A 19,292-nucleotide genomic window follows, 5' to 3' on the forward strand; every position below is an offset into this window, starting at 1 on the left:
CACTTTGTTTGTTTAGCATTTACAGAGCCGGGGCTGTGTACAAATACAGTGCACACACTGCATTGCCCTGGCCTCCAGCACCACCGTAAGGAACCTCAGAGTTGTCTTTTAATTGGAATTTGTCCAAGAACTCTGACATGAAACAAACTTCAAGGACTGCCTTCTTTCACTTACGTAACATTACAAAAATTAGGCACATCCTGTCTCAAAATGATGCAGAAAAACTAGTCCATGCATTTGTTACTTCTAGGCTGGATTATTGCAATTCCTTATCAGGCTGCCTGAAGAAGTCCCTTAAGACTCTCCAGTTGATCCAGAATGCTTCGACAAGTGTACTGACAAGAACTAGGAAAAGACACTATATTTCTCCAGTATTAGCTTCTCTGCACTGGCTCCCTGTAAAATCCAGAATAGAATTTAAAATCCTTCTCCTCATCTACAAAGCTCTTAATGGTCAGGCACCATCTTATCTTAAAGAGCTCATAGTACCTTTAATTCCCGACTAGAACACTGCGCTCTCAGAATGCAGGGTTACTTGTGGTTCCTAGAGTGTCCAAAAGTAGAATGGTAGCAAGAGCCTTCAGCTATCAAGCTCCTCTCCTGTGGAATCAGGTCCCAGTTTGGGTTCGGGAGGCAGACACCATCTCCACATTTAAGAGTAGGCTCAAGACTTTCCTCTTTGATAAAGCTTATAGTTAGGGTTAACTCAGGTGAGTCCTGAACCATCCCTTAGGTTTGCTGCTATAGCCCTAGACTGCCGGGAGACTTCCCATGATGCACTGAGCTCCTCTGCATCTGTATGCATTCTTATCCCATTAATGCATGTTACTAACTCGACATCTTCTCTCTCCCATAGTTTTGTGCTTTCTCGTTTCTCTCCTCTCTCCTTCTGTCGCTTTCAGCAGGTATTTCTGCCTCCGGAGCTGCTGAGACTGGATCTATGATTGCGGGCCACCTGCTGTCCCCCTGCTCGATAATTGCTACACTATTATTATCATTATTATGCCTATCACTATCCTCCTTCTTCTTCTTATCATCATTATTATTATTATTTTATTAATATTACCACAACCATTACATTATTATTATTATTACTACTACTACTTTAAAATTGTAGGTGGAATTTGCATTGTGACTTCCCCACTCACATACTCTCGGCAGTGGTGGATGGCCAGATAAAGCCAAAGGTCATGTATGTTGGAGAAGAGCTAGAAAAATAGACCCTGATGTAACCAATATTATGGGCTGCTACTATGACTGTGATTGATTAGCAGCAGACTTTTCCTCCCTGAGTAATGCCTGTCAGGCAGCAATGTTCTATGGCTGCCAGTCACTTGTATGCATCTTCCTGCAATCAGCCAAAATGAAGAACACGTGACTACCCTATTAAAGCAAACTAAACCACCCAATACAATGATCTGGAAATATTTTAGATTCCCTCTGCATTATTTTACACACATTTATACATATTTTGTCTCTTATCTCATATTTGTTTATCTTTAGAAACTTTGAGATCATAACAAACAAGCAAAGTTACTGTTTTGACACATACAGTGAATGGAGTTTTGCTACACATACCACTATAGGCTGCCTGAAAAACTCATCTACTGCAACACTGTGAAGAGCACTCAGGTTAACACCGTAGAAGCTTCTCTGCTGCCTGAAGAAAGAAAAGTGAAGAGTGAACACTGAAGTCATTTACACAGTCAGCTGATTGACACATCTGGTATTTGACACATTTAAACAAGTTTTTATTGTGTGACAACTGACTCTATGCACACAGGATGCAGTTAAAACTAGTGATGCCTGATTTTCTACAGTATGTTTATATAAGTTATTCAATCACATGCTGTTTGTCTTTGTAGTTATTGTGATTCCTGTGTATTCTCTTGCATGCTGGTTCGATTTATTTGTGAACGAAGTATCAAGTGGCCTTGTGTGCTCAATTAATATGTATTTGGCACAATTGTGATATATCTTTTTATTGCAATTGATGGTCTGAACTCATTTGATTTTAGGGTTCCTTCCTGATATGAAACAATTGTTCACACAACTATGGAACAAGTAATGAGTTAAATATTTAATGATAGTTCGTATTAAACAGGCAGAACTGGGGCAGGGCATGTAGTATTGGATTAAAAAGCGTAAAGCTTCAGAATCTTAGTGTTGCAGCTGTAATTAGTATAAACGAATAAGTCTTTCCCACAGTGTCACTGCTAAAATAGTTTTGGTGAACAACAACATCAGTTTATAGTTTACCTTCATTCCTCAAGGCTGACTGAGCCTGACATCCACATAATGGTGGAGCAGTGAAGGGCACAGACCATGGCAGCGTGCGCACACACACACACATACACGCTCGTATGCTTACATACACTTGTGCACAAACAAACTGCACAACAGAGGTTGTATTGTTTGCATGAATTTTTCAATAATACAAGAATAAAGCAGAATACATCTTTTCATTTGTGAAAGGAAAAATATTCTGTGGAACTAAACAAATTAATAAATTACTAAATCATAAAATGATTCATGTCTATGTATCACTCATATGGGTTGCATGTATATACCATTTAATATAGTTGTTTATATTCAATTCAAGCCAGGTGTACCAACTGTTTGTACCAAATAGTGATATACACTTTTACACAGATGACACTGTTATGTATTGTTCAGCCTGAATGAGGCTCTTACTTAAGTTTGCATTTGAAAGGGTCCAGTAACAAATATGTGAACTCTGCAAAATACTGCAAACATTTCTTTAAGTTCTCCCCAAAACAGGAACAAGTTGCTGAACCATGATTCATCTTTTTTTTTGTCACCAGTCTAAACAAAATATTAATATCTTGTGAAAAATAAAGATAAAAAGATTAGAACTCATATTTTTATTTTAGAGATCAACTCCTTTGGTGCAAGAGAGAAACAAGTTTGTGATGCATTCTTGTATTGATTGATTTATAAATGGTTGTTAATGGAACACACGTCATTGTGATTTGTATGCTGTGGTTATCTTGCTACCTGCACAGATCTGGCTGACCTTTACTTCTAAGGCTGTTGTGCAGTTGCTTCCACGTTGCATCTCATATCTTGATGGCTACAATTTGTGGATTTTTGTTTGTTCTGTGGCCTCAACAGTTCTTTTTCCTGTGCCCAAAAGTAAAAATGAACTGGGCAAACAGTGTTCAGAAATACTACCACTGCTGTGTATAATGACTTGCAAAAGTCAGATTTATATCTGAGGGACAGAAAAGAAGAAAATTATGATGTACTCTCTACTCTCTTAGCCTCTCTGAATCTCTTCGCTTAAGTAAAAGTGATAATAGTATATCTCTATGGGGTTGTTCACACAGTGTTTCATTCTCCCCTTCTTAACTGCATATACGTTCAGTTGCTGTGTACTGTAACATACTGTACAATGCAATGCCTATCACACATTGTCTGGTGAGTAGAACTGTTTGAATTCAGCTTCAGATTCGGCTATTGAGAAAGTCATGTGCACAGCATGCTGGTACATGCAGGCACTATGGAACAGGATGTCTCAACAGTAAAGTGCTGATTTCTCAGTCATGTAAATGACACCAGAGTGGTTAATTCTAATGGACTATACGAGCCACCTGGCATAACTGGGCATCTGCATAATTAGCAACAAACTTTTAGCTTAAGGTCAAGGAAGTTGGTAGCATAGTATTTACTGACCTATGGGATCAATATTGTCATTTTCTTCCCTTGAATTCTTTTTCTTCCCTTAACTATGTTTGACCTATTATTGTCCTGGGTCACAACATTCAAGTGTAATGCCCGGTCATGGACCAAATCCCCTTTCAAAGAATAAAATTCTGGGGAAACATTGAATTTCCTGACAGGAAATCTTAAATATGTTTACTTTTAGAACAATATATCAGCTTCAACCCTAACTTATCGGCCTACAAAAGATCATATCAGTCAAACCCTTGGTTGGTCTGTATGAGTCAGGATTGGACTGAACCTGAGCGTTTTACACCCAACAGGAAACATGCCTGACTGAGGTCAAGCACTGGGAACATGTGTGTCTGTGTGAGAGACAGAGAGAAAGGGAAAGAAAGGGGGCCAGTGTGTTTGTGTCCTCATGCATGGATTTATGCCTGTGCATGCTAGTGTGTGTGTGAGACCAGAAACTAGCTCGTGCGTAGTGTTCAAAGTAGAGCTGCTCGTCACTGAAGGGAGCCAGATGAATATCACCATAGGAGGGAAACATCAGACCTGGAAAGAGGGAGAGAGAGAATGATATAGAGACACACAGAGTAATACAGAGAGCTAAATTAACAGTGAGAGACAGACATTAAACATGCAGATAGAAATAAAGTCAGAGACACAGACAGACATTTAGACTAACAAGGTAAATGGCTGGAAAAACCCTTTGGGTGTCTTGGGGAAAAAAGAGCTGTGCCATGTCAAGACAGGTAAGTTCAAAGGTAATTCCCAAGTCAATACCAGCAAGTCCCAAATCAAGATATGTAAGTCCCAAAGCAAGTCCCACATCAAAACAAAATTGTCCAACGCCAAGACAGGTAAGTCCCAAGGCAAGTCCCAAGTCAAGACAAACTTGTCCCAAGTAAAGACAAGGCAAGGCAAGGCAAGTCTCAAGTCAATACCAACAAGTCCCAAGTCAAGATAGGTGAGTCCTGAATCAAGTCCCAAGTCAAGACAAACTTGTCTCAAGTAAAGACAGGTAAACTCCAAGGCAAGTCCCAAGTCAAGATAGGTGAGTCCTGAATCAAGTCCCAAGTCAATACCAACCAGTCCCAAGTTAAGATCGATATGTCCCAAAGCAAGTCCCAAGTTAAAACAAAACTTTTCCCAAGTCAAGATAGGTAAGTCCCAAAGCATGAGGAGTGTTATGGAGTGACGGAGTGTTGGGGAGACTATTATCTCCTACTTGTCATATAAAATTCAAAATAGATATAATTTTCCTAATACCTTACATCAGTACTATTCATAAAATTTTTTTGAGATTTGTCATTATTTGAGTATTGTAGAAAAGGTTTCAGTCGTAGAAACGTCTTGATTCTGAAAACAGTGTCCAGATGACTACGACTGAAACCTTTTTTACGATAGAACACTCCTGGACGAATGAGGGACTACACCGTCCCATTATTTGAGTATTTAATTTATTTAGTACATTATTAAAACATTGGATCAAAAGTTTCTGAGATTTGCCCTCCTCTGCATCCCTGATGCTTCTCTACTCCTACCATTGGGTTTGAGCCATTTTCTGGCATGCAAGAAGCTCTCCATGAGTCTGTCATTGAGCAGCATGTATCCCATTGGCTCAGAGACAATGATGTCCACCATGTCAGGACAGCTGACCTCCTCCACCTCCCCTTCTAGGACCCTGATCCGCTCAGACAGACAGTTACTCTGGACCAGGATCTGCACAGGAGACAGGAAACATGTACTGCATTAAAAAACACACACTGTAAAACCACACAACTACTGAAGAATCTCCATTTCCTCCATAGGACCATTGAATTCAATTCAGTTTTATTTATATAGCGCCAATTCACAACAAAAGTTATCTCATTGCATTTTGCCTATAGAGCAGGTCTAGACCGTACTCTTTATAATATAACATAACACATACATTGGACCATTATGTATAGAGAAGGCAGTAAATGTCTCATTGTTATGAAGAGGAACGGTACATCTCTCTACTACACAACCAGGCCTATTTATAGTACTGGACAATATCTGGAGAAATAAGTTATTTTGGAAGACAACATTTTCAGGTTTCCAGTTGCTGTGTGCCAAGCACACTTAGTATGAATGAAGCCTAAATCTTACCACTAAAACCCAGTAATCCACTTCCTTTAAAGCATCACACATAACAAAGAGTTTCCCTGTGGGGATCAATAAAGCATTTCTGATTCTGATAAGCCTTCAATTACACAAATTATCTGAATAAGAGCCTGATCAGAATAATCAGAATAATATTGGTGCACACCTTGATAAAATGACCAAAGTAAACTGGGTCATTGTGAGAGGAATTTAATGTTTTATGTTTCTACCACTGCTTTACTCTGTTATAAGGTTTTCCAGTTCAAGGGTCTTAAGATAGAAGGTTTCATGTTGTACAAAATTTAAAACCCTCTGAGACACACTGTGATTTTTGGCTATATAAATAAACTTGACTTGGTTTGACATTGTTACGGACAGAACAACCGGAGACAAAGGTGAGGAGACTGAGAGAGTTTATTATTACAAGGAGGTAATATGGAATGGATATGAGTGGAAATTATACCGTCCCTTATTTCGCTGATGGTAGAAGGGTTTGGGAACTGGAGCGACACACACAGGAGACTGAAGACAGACGGGAGCCGGAGCTGGAGCGACACACTCAGGAGACCGGAGATTACTGGAGTCGGGATTCGGTGATCGGGGTTCAAAGTGGCGATAGCCTTGACGTAACGTCGTGGATGAGTCCGTGGAGTGTTCGAAGGTAGGTAGCGTAGCTCTGTCCTTCATATGAACGAGACCGGACCCACACTGAGGTGAGGACCATGAGCTTGGAGACGGCGTGAGGCCGTCGCGGCCTCTGGCGGACGACCAGGGGCTTGGAGACGGCGTGAGGCCGTCGCGGCCTCTGGCGGACGACCAGGGGCTTGGAGACGGCGCGAGGCCGTCGCGAACTCTGGCGGACGACCAGGGGCTTGGAGACGGCGCGAGGCCGTCGCGGACTCTGGCGGACGACCAGGGGCTTGGAGACTGCTGGAGATCGGGGAGAAGACTGGAGAGGAGATCTCCGGGCTGGAAGCCGGAGCCGAGACCTCTGGGCTGGTAACCGGAGCGGACTCTGGCCGGCTGCTGACCTCCGGGCTGGAAGCCGGAGCCGAGACCTCCGGGCTGGTAACCGGAGCGGACTCTGGCCGGCTGCTGTCCTCCGGGCTGGTAACCGGGGCTGAGCCTGGGGACGCAGGCGGCTGACGAACCTCCGGGCTGGAGGCCGGGGCTGAGCCTGGGGACGCAGGTGGCTGACGGACCTCCGGGCTGGAAACCGGAGCGGAGCCTGGGGACACTGGCGACTGGCGGACCTCCGGGCTGGAAACCGGAGCGGAGCCTGGGGACACTGGCGACTGGCGGACCTCCGGGCTGGAAACCGGAGCGGAGCCTGGGGACACTGGCGACTGGCGGACCTCCGGGCTGGAAACCGGAGCGGAGCCTGGGGACACTGGCGACTGGCGGACCTCCGGGCTGGAAACCTGTCGCGGCCTCTGGCGGACGACCAGGGGCTTGGAGACGGCGTGAGGCGGAGGAGTAGAGTGGCTGATTAAGTTCAGGTGTGTTATGGGTGACAGGTGCTGGGAATCAATATGCAGGTGAGGGAGTGCAGAGTGAAGGGGAGTGGTTGGAGAGAACATGACAGACTGTGACAGACATGACCATCTGATTTAAAGCTTTTATAATTTGTTGTAAGAATTTAAATTTGTCATGTAAATGCTCTATCTGAGGACTTTCTATTTTAGGAACATCTATGTTTGAGTTGAGTCAAAAATGTTCCTTTAGGAAGATGCACCACTTTTATTATTATTATTCTATTGGTGCTACTACTAGTTGCAAAGTGGGAGGAGCCGCTGGTTTTTCCCATTTCAATTTTGTGTTTCAATGATATCCTCAATGTTACTTAACATAGAAACACAGGACTCTCCCAGATAATGTAGCAATGCTATAGGTTTATATTATGGCCACCAATTTTAATGATTTCAACTTCATTTCAGAGAAATCATGGTTTTTCAATTATTTTGGCATGGCGGACGGCTGAAAATACTATAGTTCCCAAGAGCCTTGGCCGCCGTTACCATAGAGAAAAGCCAGTCAGGGAATCAAAGTGGTAGTAAATTCAAAACACTTTGTTGTTGCAATTGTGAACAAAGCATGGTGCCATAGTTACTGAATCATCCAAAATTCACAAAATTTTAATTTTAAATTGATACAGTCTGCAGATTGTGTTTTTAGTTTTCTCAAAACCATAATCTTTAGCTTCTGCCCGCCATTAGCAGCATGCGCAACAGAAATGTAAGCTTGGATGTTCCTTACCTCAACCAATATTGCGAGTTGTAGTTGAATTCTGCTTCGAAGTTTTTATGTCCACATAGCTTTGAATTTTTACCAAAGAATCTGATGGTTTTTTTAATGCAGTTGTTACGTTTTTGTACTAATGACTTACCTGGGAGAATTTCATGTCATTTCAAGCTGTGGAAGGGCTCCAAACTGTGAGTCATGTAACAATGTCTATTGGAAAATTAAATGGGATTTTTACCTCCAGAACCAGGGGTACCAGAAAGAACTCCTCCTACTCCTCAACTCTATTGTGATTTATGAATTCTCTCTATTACTTTTTTTCAGTATGTCTATGTTTTTGAATACTAGTTTCAGGGAGATAAACAGAAAGCCCAACTTCTGTTGCTTCAGTAGAAAGGCAAAACTATAGTGATACCAAGTGCTCAGCTGATTCATGTTTTGCTTGTGTGCCATGGTGTGCTGGATTCTGTAGAGCTCCTGAATGCCCAATATATATATATATATATACATTTCCTCATTTAGCTCTAGTGGCATCTCATGTAGCTTGTATGTATTGGTCCAGGTTTTGAGATTTCTGTCTCTGAAATTCTGCCTCCACCCCAATATAATGGAGGTAAATGACATTTGGTTTGTGGTGCATTTAAGAGTCGGCTTAAGACTTTCCTCTTTCATAAAGCTTATAGTTAGGGCTGGCTTGGTTGAGTCCTAAACCATCCCTTAGTTATGCTGTTATAGGCCTAGACTGCCGGGAGACTTCCCATGATGCACCTCTATCCTCTCCCTGTCCATCTGTATGCATTTTTATCCCATTAATAAATGTTACTAACTCGACATCTTCTCTCTCCCGTAGTTCTGTGCTTTCTTGTTTCTCTCCTCTCTCCTTCTGTCGCTTTCAGCTGGTATTTCTGCCACCGGAGCTGCAGAGTCTGGATCTGTGTTTGTGTGCCATCTGCTGCCCCCGTGTTCCTGCTCAACAACTGCTACTACGGTTGTTGTTATTGGCTCTGTTACTATTATTGTCATTATTATTCCTATGACTGTCATTCCTATTATTATTTATTTATTAATATTAATATTACCACTACCATTACATTATTACTATGTCAAAATTCTCGGTGGTATTTGCATTGTGCTTCCCTCTCTTGCGAGAGAGAGAGATCTCTCTCAATCTCAATCTCGATCTTCAACTTCTCTCTTTCTCAAAACCTCTTTCTCTCTCTCTCAAAACCTAACACGGCAGCGGCGGATGGCCGCCCACCATTGAGTCTGGTTCGGTCCAAGGTTTCTGCCTGTTAAAAGGAAGTTTTTTCTTGCCACTGTCGCCAAATGCTTGCTCATGGTGGGATTTTTTGGGTCTCTTTGGGTGCCTTTCTAGAAACAATGTTGTGGTTGCTCTGGATAATCCACAGGACACACTGTCTGCACTTTTTATAGGGACTGTTTCTTCAGAAAGAATCTCCAATAAAAAATAAATAAAAGGAAAAATATATGTATCAAAATCCATTTATAATATACCATCTTTTTGGAGGTGGTGTCTTGAGCATTTCACAACGCTTCCTTCTGACTACCTGCTGTGGAGCAGATAAATCTGACACCATTATCTGCCTTGTATTTAATATTGAACATTAGTTCAATGTTTAATACAAGGCAGATAATATCCCCATATATCGGTCTAAACCCAGTACTGTGTGCATCAGCATCTCTCTACAACCCCTATCCTACTGAACGGGCCAGATGTTGACTCAACCCATTAACTCCCCAGAATGCCACGCTCTGCATGTGATGTATGTACTCTATGTGTGTGTGTGCTATCTAGTGGATTGCTGTGGTTTCTCTTTAGGCTCTATTAAGGCCAACACACACACATAACATTACTCTCCAAAATCTGCATGTGAGCTCACAGTTGGGAGATTCAAATCTTGCCTGTAGGTTAGATACAGAGACTAAAACAATGCTTTAATTTCTGCAGAGAAGAAGACTGGTTTTAAAACTTGTGTACATCAGAACCTACACTATTTTAAAACTGACAATATAATGACAAAGATGGAGAATGGAGGCTTCAAATCTACTGACCTGTGTAAACCTGGCCATAGGGCTGGCCTCAACAGCATACACTCTGGTGGCTCCTGCCTGGACTGCAAAGAAAGACAGAATACCAGAACCACAACATACATCCAGAACCACCTACAGAGACAGGAAGAGAAAATGAGAACTGGTTAGGCTGGTGTGAGCTTCTAATGACAATTAGAAACGTTTTAAATATATACATATACGTATACACACTCCTGGATGTTCAAAATCCCAAAACATTCTCCTGGCTCACAGTTGAGTTTTAAAACATTATCTTTAAAGGTCCAGTATGTAGGATTTAGTGGCCTCTGGTGGTGAAATAGCAGTTTGCAACCATTTGAATACCACTCGCCTCACCCTCCCCTTCCAAGCGTGCAGGAGAAACTACGGTGGCTGCGAAACTCGCAAAAAACTCGAACCGCCCTATCTAGAGCCAGTGTTTGGTTTGTCTCTTCTGGGCTACTGTAGAAACATGGCGGTGCAACATGGCGGTGCAACACGGCGGCCGCTGTAGAAGGGGACCTGCTCCCTCTGTAGTATAAAGGGCTTTTTCTAAGGTAACGAAAAAACAACTATTGTTATTTTAAGGTGATTATACACTAATGAAAACATACTTATAAATATTATATTCCATTTCTTCCAATAGATCCTCCTAAATGTTCCACACTGGTCCTTTAAATCAAAGAAGCAGAACTCTAGTCATCTTTTCTTTCTTTTTTTTTCGTTTTTTACTTTTTTTGCACTTGATAGAGTTCAGTTGAAAATCATACAGGAAATGTGATGTCAGAAAGCTGGGATGGCATGCAACAAAGGTCACTGCAGGATTTGAAGCGGGCACGTTGCTGTTACATGGTATAAGTCGTAGACCACTACACCCCTGTGAAGCTCCCATCATTTATTTTCTACATTATTTTCCTTAATTTTACTTAAATCTACCTATGAATTGCATGGCGACTTATGGTTCCTTGGACCTATTTATCTGTCTCAGTGAGCCCCATACATTTGTTTTGCATTTAAGAAAACATTGCGTCCTATATGATGACAGCATTAATCTCTAGGAAGTATCATCTAGTATCATTTCTGTGGGTTATGATAACATTGTAGTCACTAAAGTAATATCATAACATGACAAGATTGTTACTTGAAAGTCCAAGAGGATAAGAAACACAAGCATTCAAACAGTCAGGCAGGTTGTAAACAAACCTTTTTTCAGTGTAAATAATCTGTCTTGAACAAGTTTAGCTAGATAATCTAAACCACTTTATTTGTTTATTTGGTTCGTGATCTTTGCAAGGAGATATGGACTTGTTATGCAGTATCAGTTAAAGTTTATTTGCTAGTTATATTATATTACATTACATTTATTTAGCTGACACGTTTATCCAAAGCGGCTTACAATGTGCATTCAACCATGTGGATACAACCCACAAATTACAAGCTTCAAGTGCTACATTTAGAAAGAGTAAGAGTTTAAAACAAAATTAAAAATGTATGGGCAATGGTGCAGTCAGAACAAATGCGTTTTCACTCGCAGATGGAAGATGTGTAGAGTTCCTAATGTCCTGATGTTGATGGAGCACAATAGGCAAGTACCAGTGTTTTAAATTGGATTCAAGCAAGCAAAGGTAGCCAGTGCAGGGTGCAGGGGAGCAGTGTAGTGTGGGAGAACTTGGGTAGGTTGAAGACCAGCCGAGCTGCTGCATTCTGGATGAGCTGCAGGGGTAAGCTGGCACATGCAGGCAGACCAGCCAGGAGCATGTTTCAGTAGTCTAGGCGCAAGATGACGAGATCCTGGACCAGAACCTGTGCCAAGTCTTGGGTGAGGAACGGACGTTTCCTCCTGATGTTGTGGAGAATTAATCTGCAGGAGTGGGTGGCCACAGCGATGTTGGCAGCGAAGGACAGTTGGTCATCCACTGTCACACCCAGGTTCCTTGCAGTCCAAGCTGGGGACACCACAGAGTTCTCAATGGTAATGGGGAAATTGTGGACAGGCGATGCCTTCCCTGGAAAGAAGAGCAGCTCAGTCTTGTTGAGGTTGAGCTTCAGGTGTTGTGCAGACATCCACTGAGAGATGTCAGCCTGACACACAGATATTTGTGCTTCCTTGCTACCTGCATTTCAGACCAAATTAGTTGAGTGTCATCTGCATAGCTGTGGTAGAAAAAGACATTAAAGTGAATAATAGAGCCAAGTGACTTGGTGTAAAGAGAAAAGAGGAGGCGACCCAGAACAGAACCCTGAGGAACCCCAGTAGTGAGGCTACAAGGGTCAGACGAGTCATCAGTGGGCTTCATTCCACTTCAAATTGCTACAGCAAAAGGTAATTGCACAGTGTAAATAATGTAATTGCACAGAAAATAAATTCACAGTGTAAGTATAATTTAAATAATATATGTGTGTGTATATATATAAATATATGTATAAGGATATATAGCATCACGGAGAGAAGTTAGTCTGCTCTCAGAGTTACAGAAAGGAGCCAGGAAGAAAGAGCTACCTAACCTATCTGAAGCACTGAAGACTGCCAAACAAAGACTCACGGCTCTGGCTACCCGCCTGAAGAGATACACGGGAGACGCAGAAGCCAGGAGAATAAACCGGATGTTCTCCACCGAACCATCCAAAGTGTACTCTCAGTGACAGGGTAATAACACAAGAACAGATCCACCCAGGGCTGAGACTGAACAGTACTGGAAGAACATATGGTAGAATCACCTATCACCAATGCTCAGTGGCTAGTGGATCTAAGAACAGACCACAGCAATTTCCCAGGACAAGATCCAATAACCATTACAATGGCAGACATCCGAGAAAGAGTGTCAGGTATGAAGAGCTGAACAACACCAGGCCCTGACATGATTCACACCTACTGGCTGAAGAAACTAACTGCACTCCATGAACATCTGGCAGCACAAATAAACCAACTGCTGTTGGATGGATGGTTAACCCAAGGACGGACAGTCCTGATCATGAAGGATCCCCAGAAGGGAACGACTCCATCCAACTATTGGCCAATAACCTGCCACTGAACAACATGGACGCTCCTGTCAGGCATCATAGTGGCTAAGATGAGCACATGGACACGGCCCAGGAGGGAATTGGTAGTAATACCAGGGGAGCCAAGCACCAGCTACTGGTCGATAGCACAGTCACTCGAGACTGCTACCAGGCAGACCAATCTGCGCACCGCCTGGATTGACTACAAGAAAGCCTACAACTCAATGCCACATACATGGATACTGGAATGCTTGGAAATGTACAAGATCAATAGGACATTAAGAGCCTTCATCAAGAACTCAATGGAGCTGTGGAAAACAATTTAAAGCCAATTAGTTACTATAAAGTTACCATCATGTGCGGCATATACCAAGGTGATGTACTATCCTTGCTATTGTTCTGCATAGGCCTGAACCCCCTCAGCCAGATCATCACAAACAGTGGCTACGGATACAGGTTCCAAAATGGAGCAACCATCAGTCACCTACTCTACATGGATGTCATCGAGCTATATGCCAGGAATGAGCGCGACATCGACTCACTGATCCACACTACCAGGATCTACAGCAACGACACTGGAGTGTCATTCAGACTGGACAAGTGCAGTCGGATGGTATGAAAAAGAGGGAAAATGATCAGAACCGAGGGGGTTGAACTACCAGAAGGCAACATTGCAGATGCTCAGGACAGCTACAAATACCTTGGGATCCCAAAGGCAAATGGAAACCATGAGGACGCAGCAAGGAAGTCAGCCACAGCCAAATACTTACACAGAGTAAGCCGGGTCCTGAAATGTCTGCTGAATGGGGAGAACAAGATCTGAGCCATCAATACGTGCTCTGCCAGTCATCAGATACCCCGCTAGTATAATAAACTGGCCAAAGGAGGAGATAGAGGCCACTGATATCAAGACAAGGAAGCTCCTCACAATGCATGGAGGGTTTCATAAAAATCCAGCACCCAGAGACAATACACTAAGCGGAATGATGGAGGCAGAGGACCGGTGAGTGTCAGAACCACTGTCCAGAATGAAACAACAAAGATCCAGGAGTACATCAGGAAGATGGCCCCGAATGATAAACGGCTAAGCAAATACCTCAGGCAACAGAAATCCGAGGATGATGAGGAGGAGGAGGAGGAGGATGAACCATCATGGAGAGACAAGCTCCTGCACGGCATGTACCTCCGACAGATAGAAGAAGGCTGATTATAAGAAATCCTACCAGTGGCTGGAAAAGGCTGGACTAAAGGACAACACAGAAGCACTAATCGTGGCAGCACAAGAACAGGCACTCAGTACAAGATCAATAGAGGCTGGGGTCTACCACACCAGACAGGACCCCAGGTGCAGACTGTGCAAAGATGCCCCTGAGACAGTTCAGCACATAACAGCAGGTGTAAGATGCAGGCAGGAACAGTGTACATGGAACGCCATAACCAAGTGGCTGGCATAGTGTACAGGAACATCTGCCATGAGTATGGGCTGGAAGTCCCAAGGTCAAAATGGAAGACACCTCCTAATGTAGTTGAGAATGACTGAGCTAAGATCCTGTGGGACTTCCAGATCCAGACTGACAAACTGGTGATGGCTAACCAACCAGACATCGTGTTGATCGACAAACAGCAGAAGAAGGCAGTGGTGATAGATGTAGCAATCCCAAGCGACAGCAACATCAAGAAGAAGGAACATGAGAAGCTCGAAAAATACCAAGGGCTGAAAGAGAAGCTAGAAAAGATGTGGAGCAACAGTGGTGCCAGTGGTAATCGGTGACCCCCAAACTGGGAGAGTACAACATCTGAAGTCTCTGTCCAGAAGAATGCAGTCCTAGGAACAGCTAAGATACTGCGCAGAACCCTCAAACTCCCAGTCCTCTGGTAGAGAACCCGAGCTTGAGGATGACATATACCACCCCATGAGGTGAGAGGGGGAATTTTATATATATATATATATATATATATATATATATATATATACCAGGACTCTAAGGGACTTCATTGCGAACTTGATGAGGCTGTGGAAAACCACCCTTGAGGCCAATGGTAAGCCACTTGCACAAGTATCCATCAAATGTGGCATATACCAAGGAGATGCTCTGTCCCCACTGCTGTTCTGCATAGGTCTGAACCCCTCAGCCAAATAATCAACAAGACTGGCTATGGATACCGACTCAGGAACGGGGCCACCATCAGTCACCTCCTCTACATGGATGACATCAAGCTATACGCTAAGAGCGAAGCGGGACATCGACTCACTGATCCACACCACCAGGATCTACAGCTCTGACATTGGGATGTCATTCGGGCTTGAGAAGTGCAGTCGAATGGTGACAAAGAGAGGGAAGGTAGTCCACACAGAAGGGGTCTCACTCCCAGAAGGAACAATAGCAGACATTGAGGATGGTTACAAGTACCTTGGAATACCACAGGCAAATGGCAACCTCGAAGAGGCAACAAGGAAGACGGCAACGGCCAAATACCTCCAACGAGTAAGGCAAGTCCTAAGAAGTCAGCTCAATGGCAAGAACAAAGCCCAGGCAATAAACAGCTACGCCCTGCCAGTGATCAGATACCCTGCGGGAATAATAAGATGGCCAAAGGAGGAGATACAGACCACAGACGTTAAGACGCGCAGCTCCTCACCATGCATGGAGGGTTCCATCCCAAATCCAGCACCCTGAGACTGTACGCTAGCCGTGGGAAGGCGGCCGTGGACTAGTGAGTGTGAGAGCCACTATCCAGGATGAAACATCCAAGATCCACAAGTACATCCAAGATAAGGCCCCAACAGATGACGTGCTCAGGGAATGTCTCAGGCAATGGGGAACAGAGGAAGACGTGCTGGAGGAAGGACCATCATGGGAGGACAAACCCCTACATGGGATGTACCACCGAACATAACTGAAGTGGCTGATATCAAGAAGTCCTACCAATGGCTAGAGCGGGCTGGATTGAAGGACAGCACAGAGGCACTCATCATGGCTGCACAGGAGCAGGCCCTGAGCACCAGAGCAATAGAGGCCCAGATCTACTGCACCAGACAAAACCCAAGGTGTAGGCTGTGCAAAGAGGCCCTGAGACAATCCAGCACATAACTGCAGGGTGTAAGATGCTGGCAGGAAAAGCATACATGGAGCGCCATAACCAAGTAGCTGGCATAGTGTACAGGAACATCTGCACTGAGTATGGACTGGAAACCCCGAGGTCAAAGTGGGAAACACCTCCAAAGGTGGTAGAGAATGACCGAGCCAAGATCCTGTGGGACTTCCAGATTCAGACTGACAGAATGGTAATGGCGAACCAGCCTGACATCGTGGTGGTTGACAAACAACAGAGGAAAGCCGTTGTGGTTGATGTGGCGATACCAAGCGATGGCAACATCAGGAAAAAGGAACATGAGAAACTAGAGAAGTACCAAGGGCTAAGAGAAGAGCTGGAGAAGGCCTGGAAGGTGAAGGCAACAGTGGTGCCAGTGGTCATTGGAGCACTCGGGGCAGTGACCCCCAAACTGGAGGAGTGGCTACAGCAGATCCCTGGAAGAACACCAGACATCTCGGTCCAGAAGAGCGCAGTACTGGGAACAGCAAAAATACTGCGCAGAACCCTCAAGCTCCCAGGCCTCTGGTAGAGGACCCGAGCTCGAAGGATGAGACCACCCGCGGGGGGTGAAGGACAAAGTTTTTATACACACACATATATATAGGAAGATATAATATATATATATGAAGGACAGTTGCACAATATAAATATTGACATAAATAATTGCACAGGATAATAAATAAATATGGTTAAAATTTATTGTCACCCATTTCTTGCTATTGATTGCTATTGATGCTTCTATGATGAGACTGCTGCTAAAGCTGTTGCATCACACAAGTGATGGCTTTTTAAACAAAAGTGCTGATTGCTCAGTTGGCTACAGAAGTTCTAACCACACCCCCTGTTAAGTAATACAATGAGCATGATGGTGATGACCTGGCAATAGAAACTCATTTCAACTGGCAGCTCAACAAACAAACAACAGAAACCACACCTCAAACAGGGAAGAGGTGTGATTTCTAAATATCCTAAACTCTTTTAAGAATAAGGTCTCTTAACACTATACTGGTTTTAGATTAGTTCACCACAACCCTAGGTGCATGTAACCCTAGCTTGAACAAACCCTAGGCCAAAACAGACTATAATGTAATATAAGAATAGACTAACTGATAGTTACATGACACAGCACAATTTACTAATCCCAATGGTTAGAATTCAATAAAAAAGAGAAAACCAGAGCAGGAGACTAAACTAAATTATAAAATCAACACCACAAGAACAAGAAGTTACCCCCAGACATCAGAATGCATACTTACGTTAGCTTACTCTCTAGTTCCATGTTACCTGATTTTTTTTCTCATTTTATGGCAACACTTGAAGGATCATTTCAGTTAATTAAAAATTCAGTCATATTTTTGTAGTTTTGGCCATCATTTCTATGAAGTATGATAACATTGTACACATCAGAGTAATTGTAGGCTTGGAGGCTTGAACTATCAGCACGCTGAACTCCAAATTACTTCCAATGTGTGTAGGGAAAAATCTAAGTAGCTTTGGACAAAATCACTGTCACTCAGCAATTACCTTGACGAGTATATGTTATCACAACTGATAACAAAGGGATAGACAAAACTACGAAAACCTAATAAACTGGAATTATCGTAGAAAAAGTTTCAGTCGTAGTCATCTGGACACTGTTTTCAGAATCAAGACGTTTCGGCTCTCATCTGGAAGTCATTCTCAATTGTGAAAAAATGGGAGAGGAAATTTAAGCTACTCTGTGTTACATAAGCCCTGCCCTCAGGAAGGAGTCTACCTGAGTATCTGTTGATTAGATAGTTTCACCTGAAACTGACCTAATTGTTTCCATGATGGCCCAGTAATCAGTAATCAGGCCTATTGTTTTCTGGCTGCACCTCCCTCATCACTGTTAAGTACCTGATTAGCATCTGATTGGCATGGCCAAGGTGCTAATACACTGTGATAGACTTTGGGCAGATTGAATCTCAGACCACCATTTCTGTTCAAAGCGGGGTTTTCTTTTTTCACAAAATGGCTTCCCTGACACCCCGTTCAAACCAACTCTTCTCTCTACTTAGAATCTTCACCTCGATGTCTTCAAATGTGTGGTTTGTAGCTTTTAGATGCAAATGCACGGCGCTCTGTAATCCTGAGTTAGCGTGTCGTCTGTGCTGATAAAGTCTTTTGTGAGTGTGGCTGTTTGGTCTCACCTATGTACCTATGTAGGTGAGACCAAACAGCCACTTCACAAAAGACTTTATCAGCACAGACGACACGCTAACTCAGGATTGCAGAGCGCCGAAACGTCTTGATTCTGAAAACAGTGTCCAGATGACTACGACTGAAACCTTTTCTACGATAGAACACTCCTGGACGAATGAGGGACTACACCGTCATACTGGAATTATCTTTTAACTGCTCATATACTACTGGCTTGTTTGAATACGTTTCAATAAAATACTTAAAAATTATACTAAATTGTACTTGACTATTACACTATGTTATGGTACACCTCTGTTATTAACACGAATAAGGAAACCAATGGTCTACATGATTTTTATAAATGCAAAATGGAGGAGCATATTATAATATAAACAGGATAAAGCCACTGTGTGTGTCTTGAGGAGCTTGTGAGCATGTGCTGTCACCTTGTCTCTGAAGTCAGTCTCATTAACTAAAATGGCTCTCTGGTAGGTGGCGATCCTCAGGTAGTCTTGAAGCAGACTCTGCTGCTGGAACAGACAGCTGTGGAACTACACACACATACAACAAAGAGCAATACGTATTTTTGTAACTGATTTATTTATCCCTAGCATCTGTAAAGTAAGAATTATTGAGTGGCTTACCTGGTAGCCCTGTGTAGGGGCATTTTCAGTCCTTGATTCAAACATAGTGGTATGTCTCCTTGAAGGTGTTTTGCCTCTTTCTGCATCCTTGTTTTCTCTCTCATCTCTTTCTGAGCAACCTTTACTTGTATCTTTATCATCCCCTCTTTTCAGTAACTGCTGGAAGTTCTTCATATCTGGAGAGTCAAAGAAAACAAATTGTTTCCCAAGTTCTACATGTCTGAACTCCTGACACACTAACCAAACCCCAGGATTATAAGCAGT

The 19,292-nt window shown here is 43.0% G+C and overlaps 1 protein-coding gene across 6 annotated transcripts in view; it reads right to left on the reverse strand.

The window, feature by feature from the left end:
* Nucleotides 1–19,292, reverse strand: part of carm1l (coactivator-associated arginine methyltransferase 1, like) — a 44,586-nt gene that overhangs the window by 13,778 nt on the left and 11,516 nt on the right. For all 6 annotated transcript variants that reach the window (XM_044188557.1, XM_044188552.1, XM_044188556.1 and 3 more), the window contains exons 4-9: nucleotides 19,029–19,204; nucleotides 18,831–18,935; nucleotides 10,129–10,239; nucleotides 5,232–5,409; nucleotides 4,149–4,239; nucleotides 1,579–1,660 (exon numbers count right to left, since the gene is read on the reverse strand). In XM_044188557.1, coding sequence (XP_044044492.1) covers nucleotides 1,579–1,660; nucleotides 4,149–4,239; nucleotides 5,232–5,409; nucleotides 10,129–10,239; nucleotides 18,831–18,935; nucleotides 19,029–19,204 — 743 coding nt within the window. The remainder of the gene's footprint in view (nucleotides 1–1,578; nucleotides 1,661–4,148; nucleotides 4,240–5,231; nucleotides 5,410–10,128; nucleotides 10,240–18,830; nucleotides 18,936–19,028; nucleotides 19,205–19,292) is intronic.

The sequence above is a fragment of the Siniperca chuatsi genome, linkage group LG24 (genome assembly GCF_020085105.1).
Source record: "Siniperca chuatsi isolate FFG_IHB_CAS linkage group LG24, ASM2008510v1, whole genome shotgun sequence".
In the NCBI taxonomy this organism is placed as follows: domain Eukaryota; kingdom Metazoa; phylum Chordata; class Actinopteri; order Centrarchiformes; family Sinipercidae; genus Siniperca; species Siniperca chuatsi.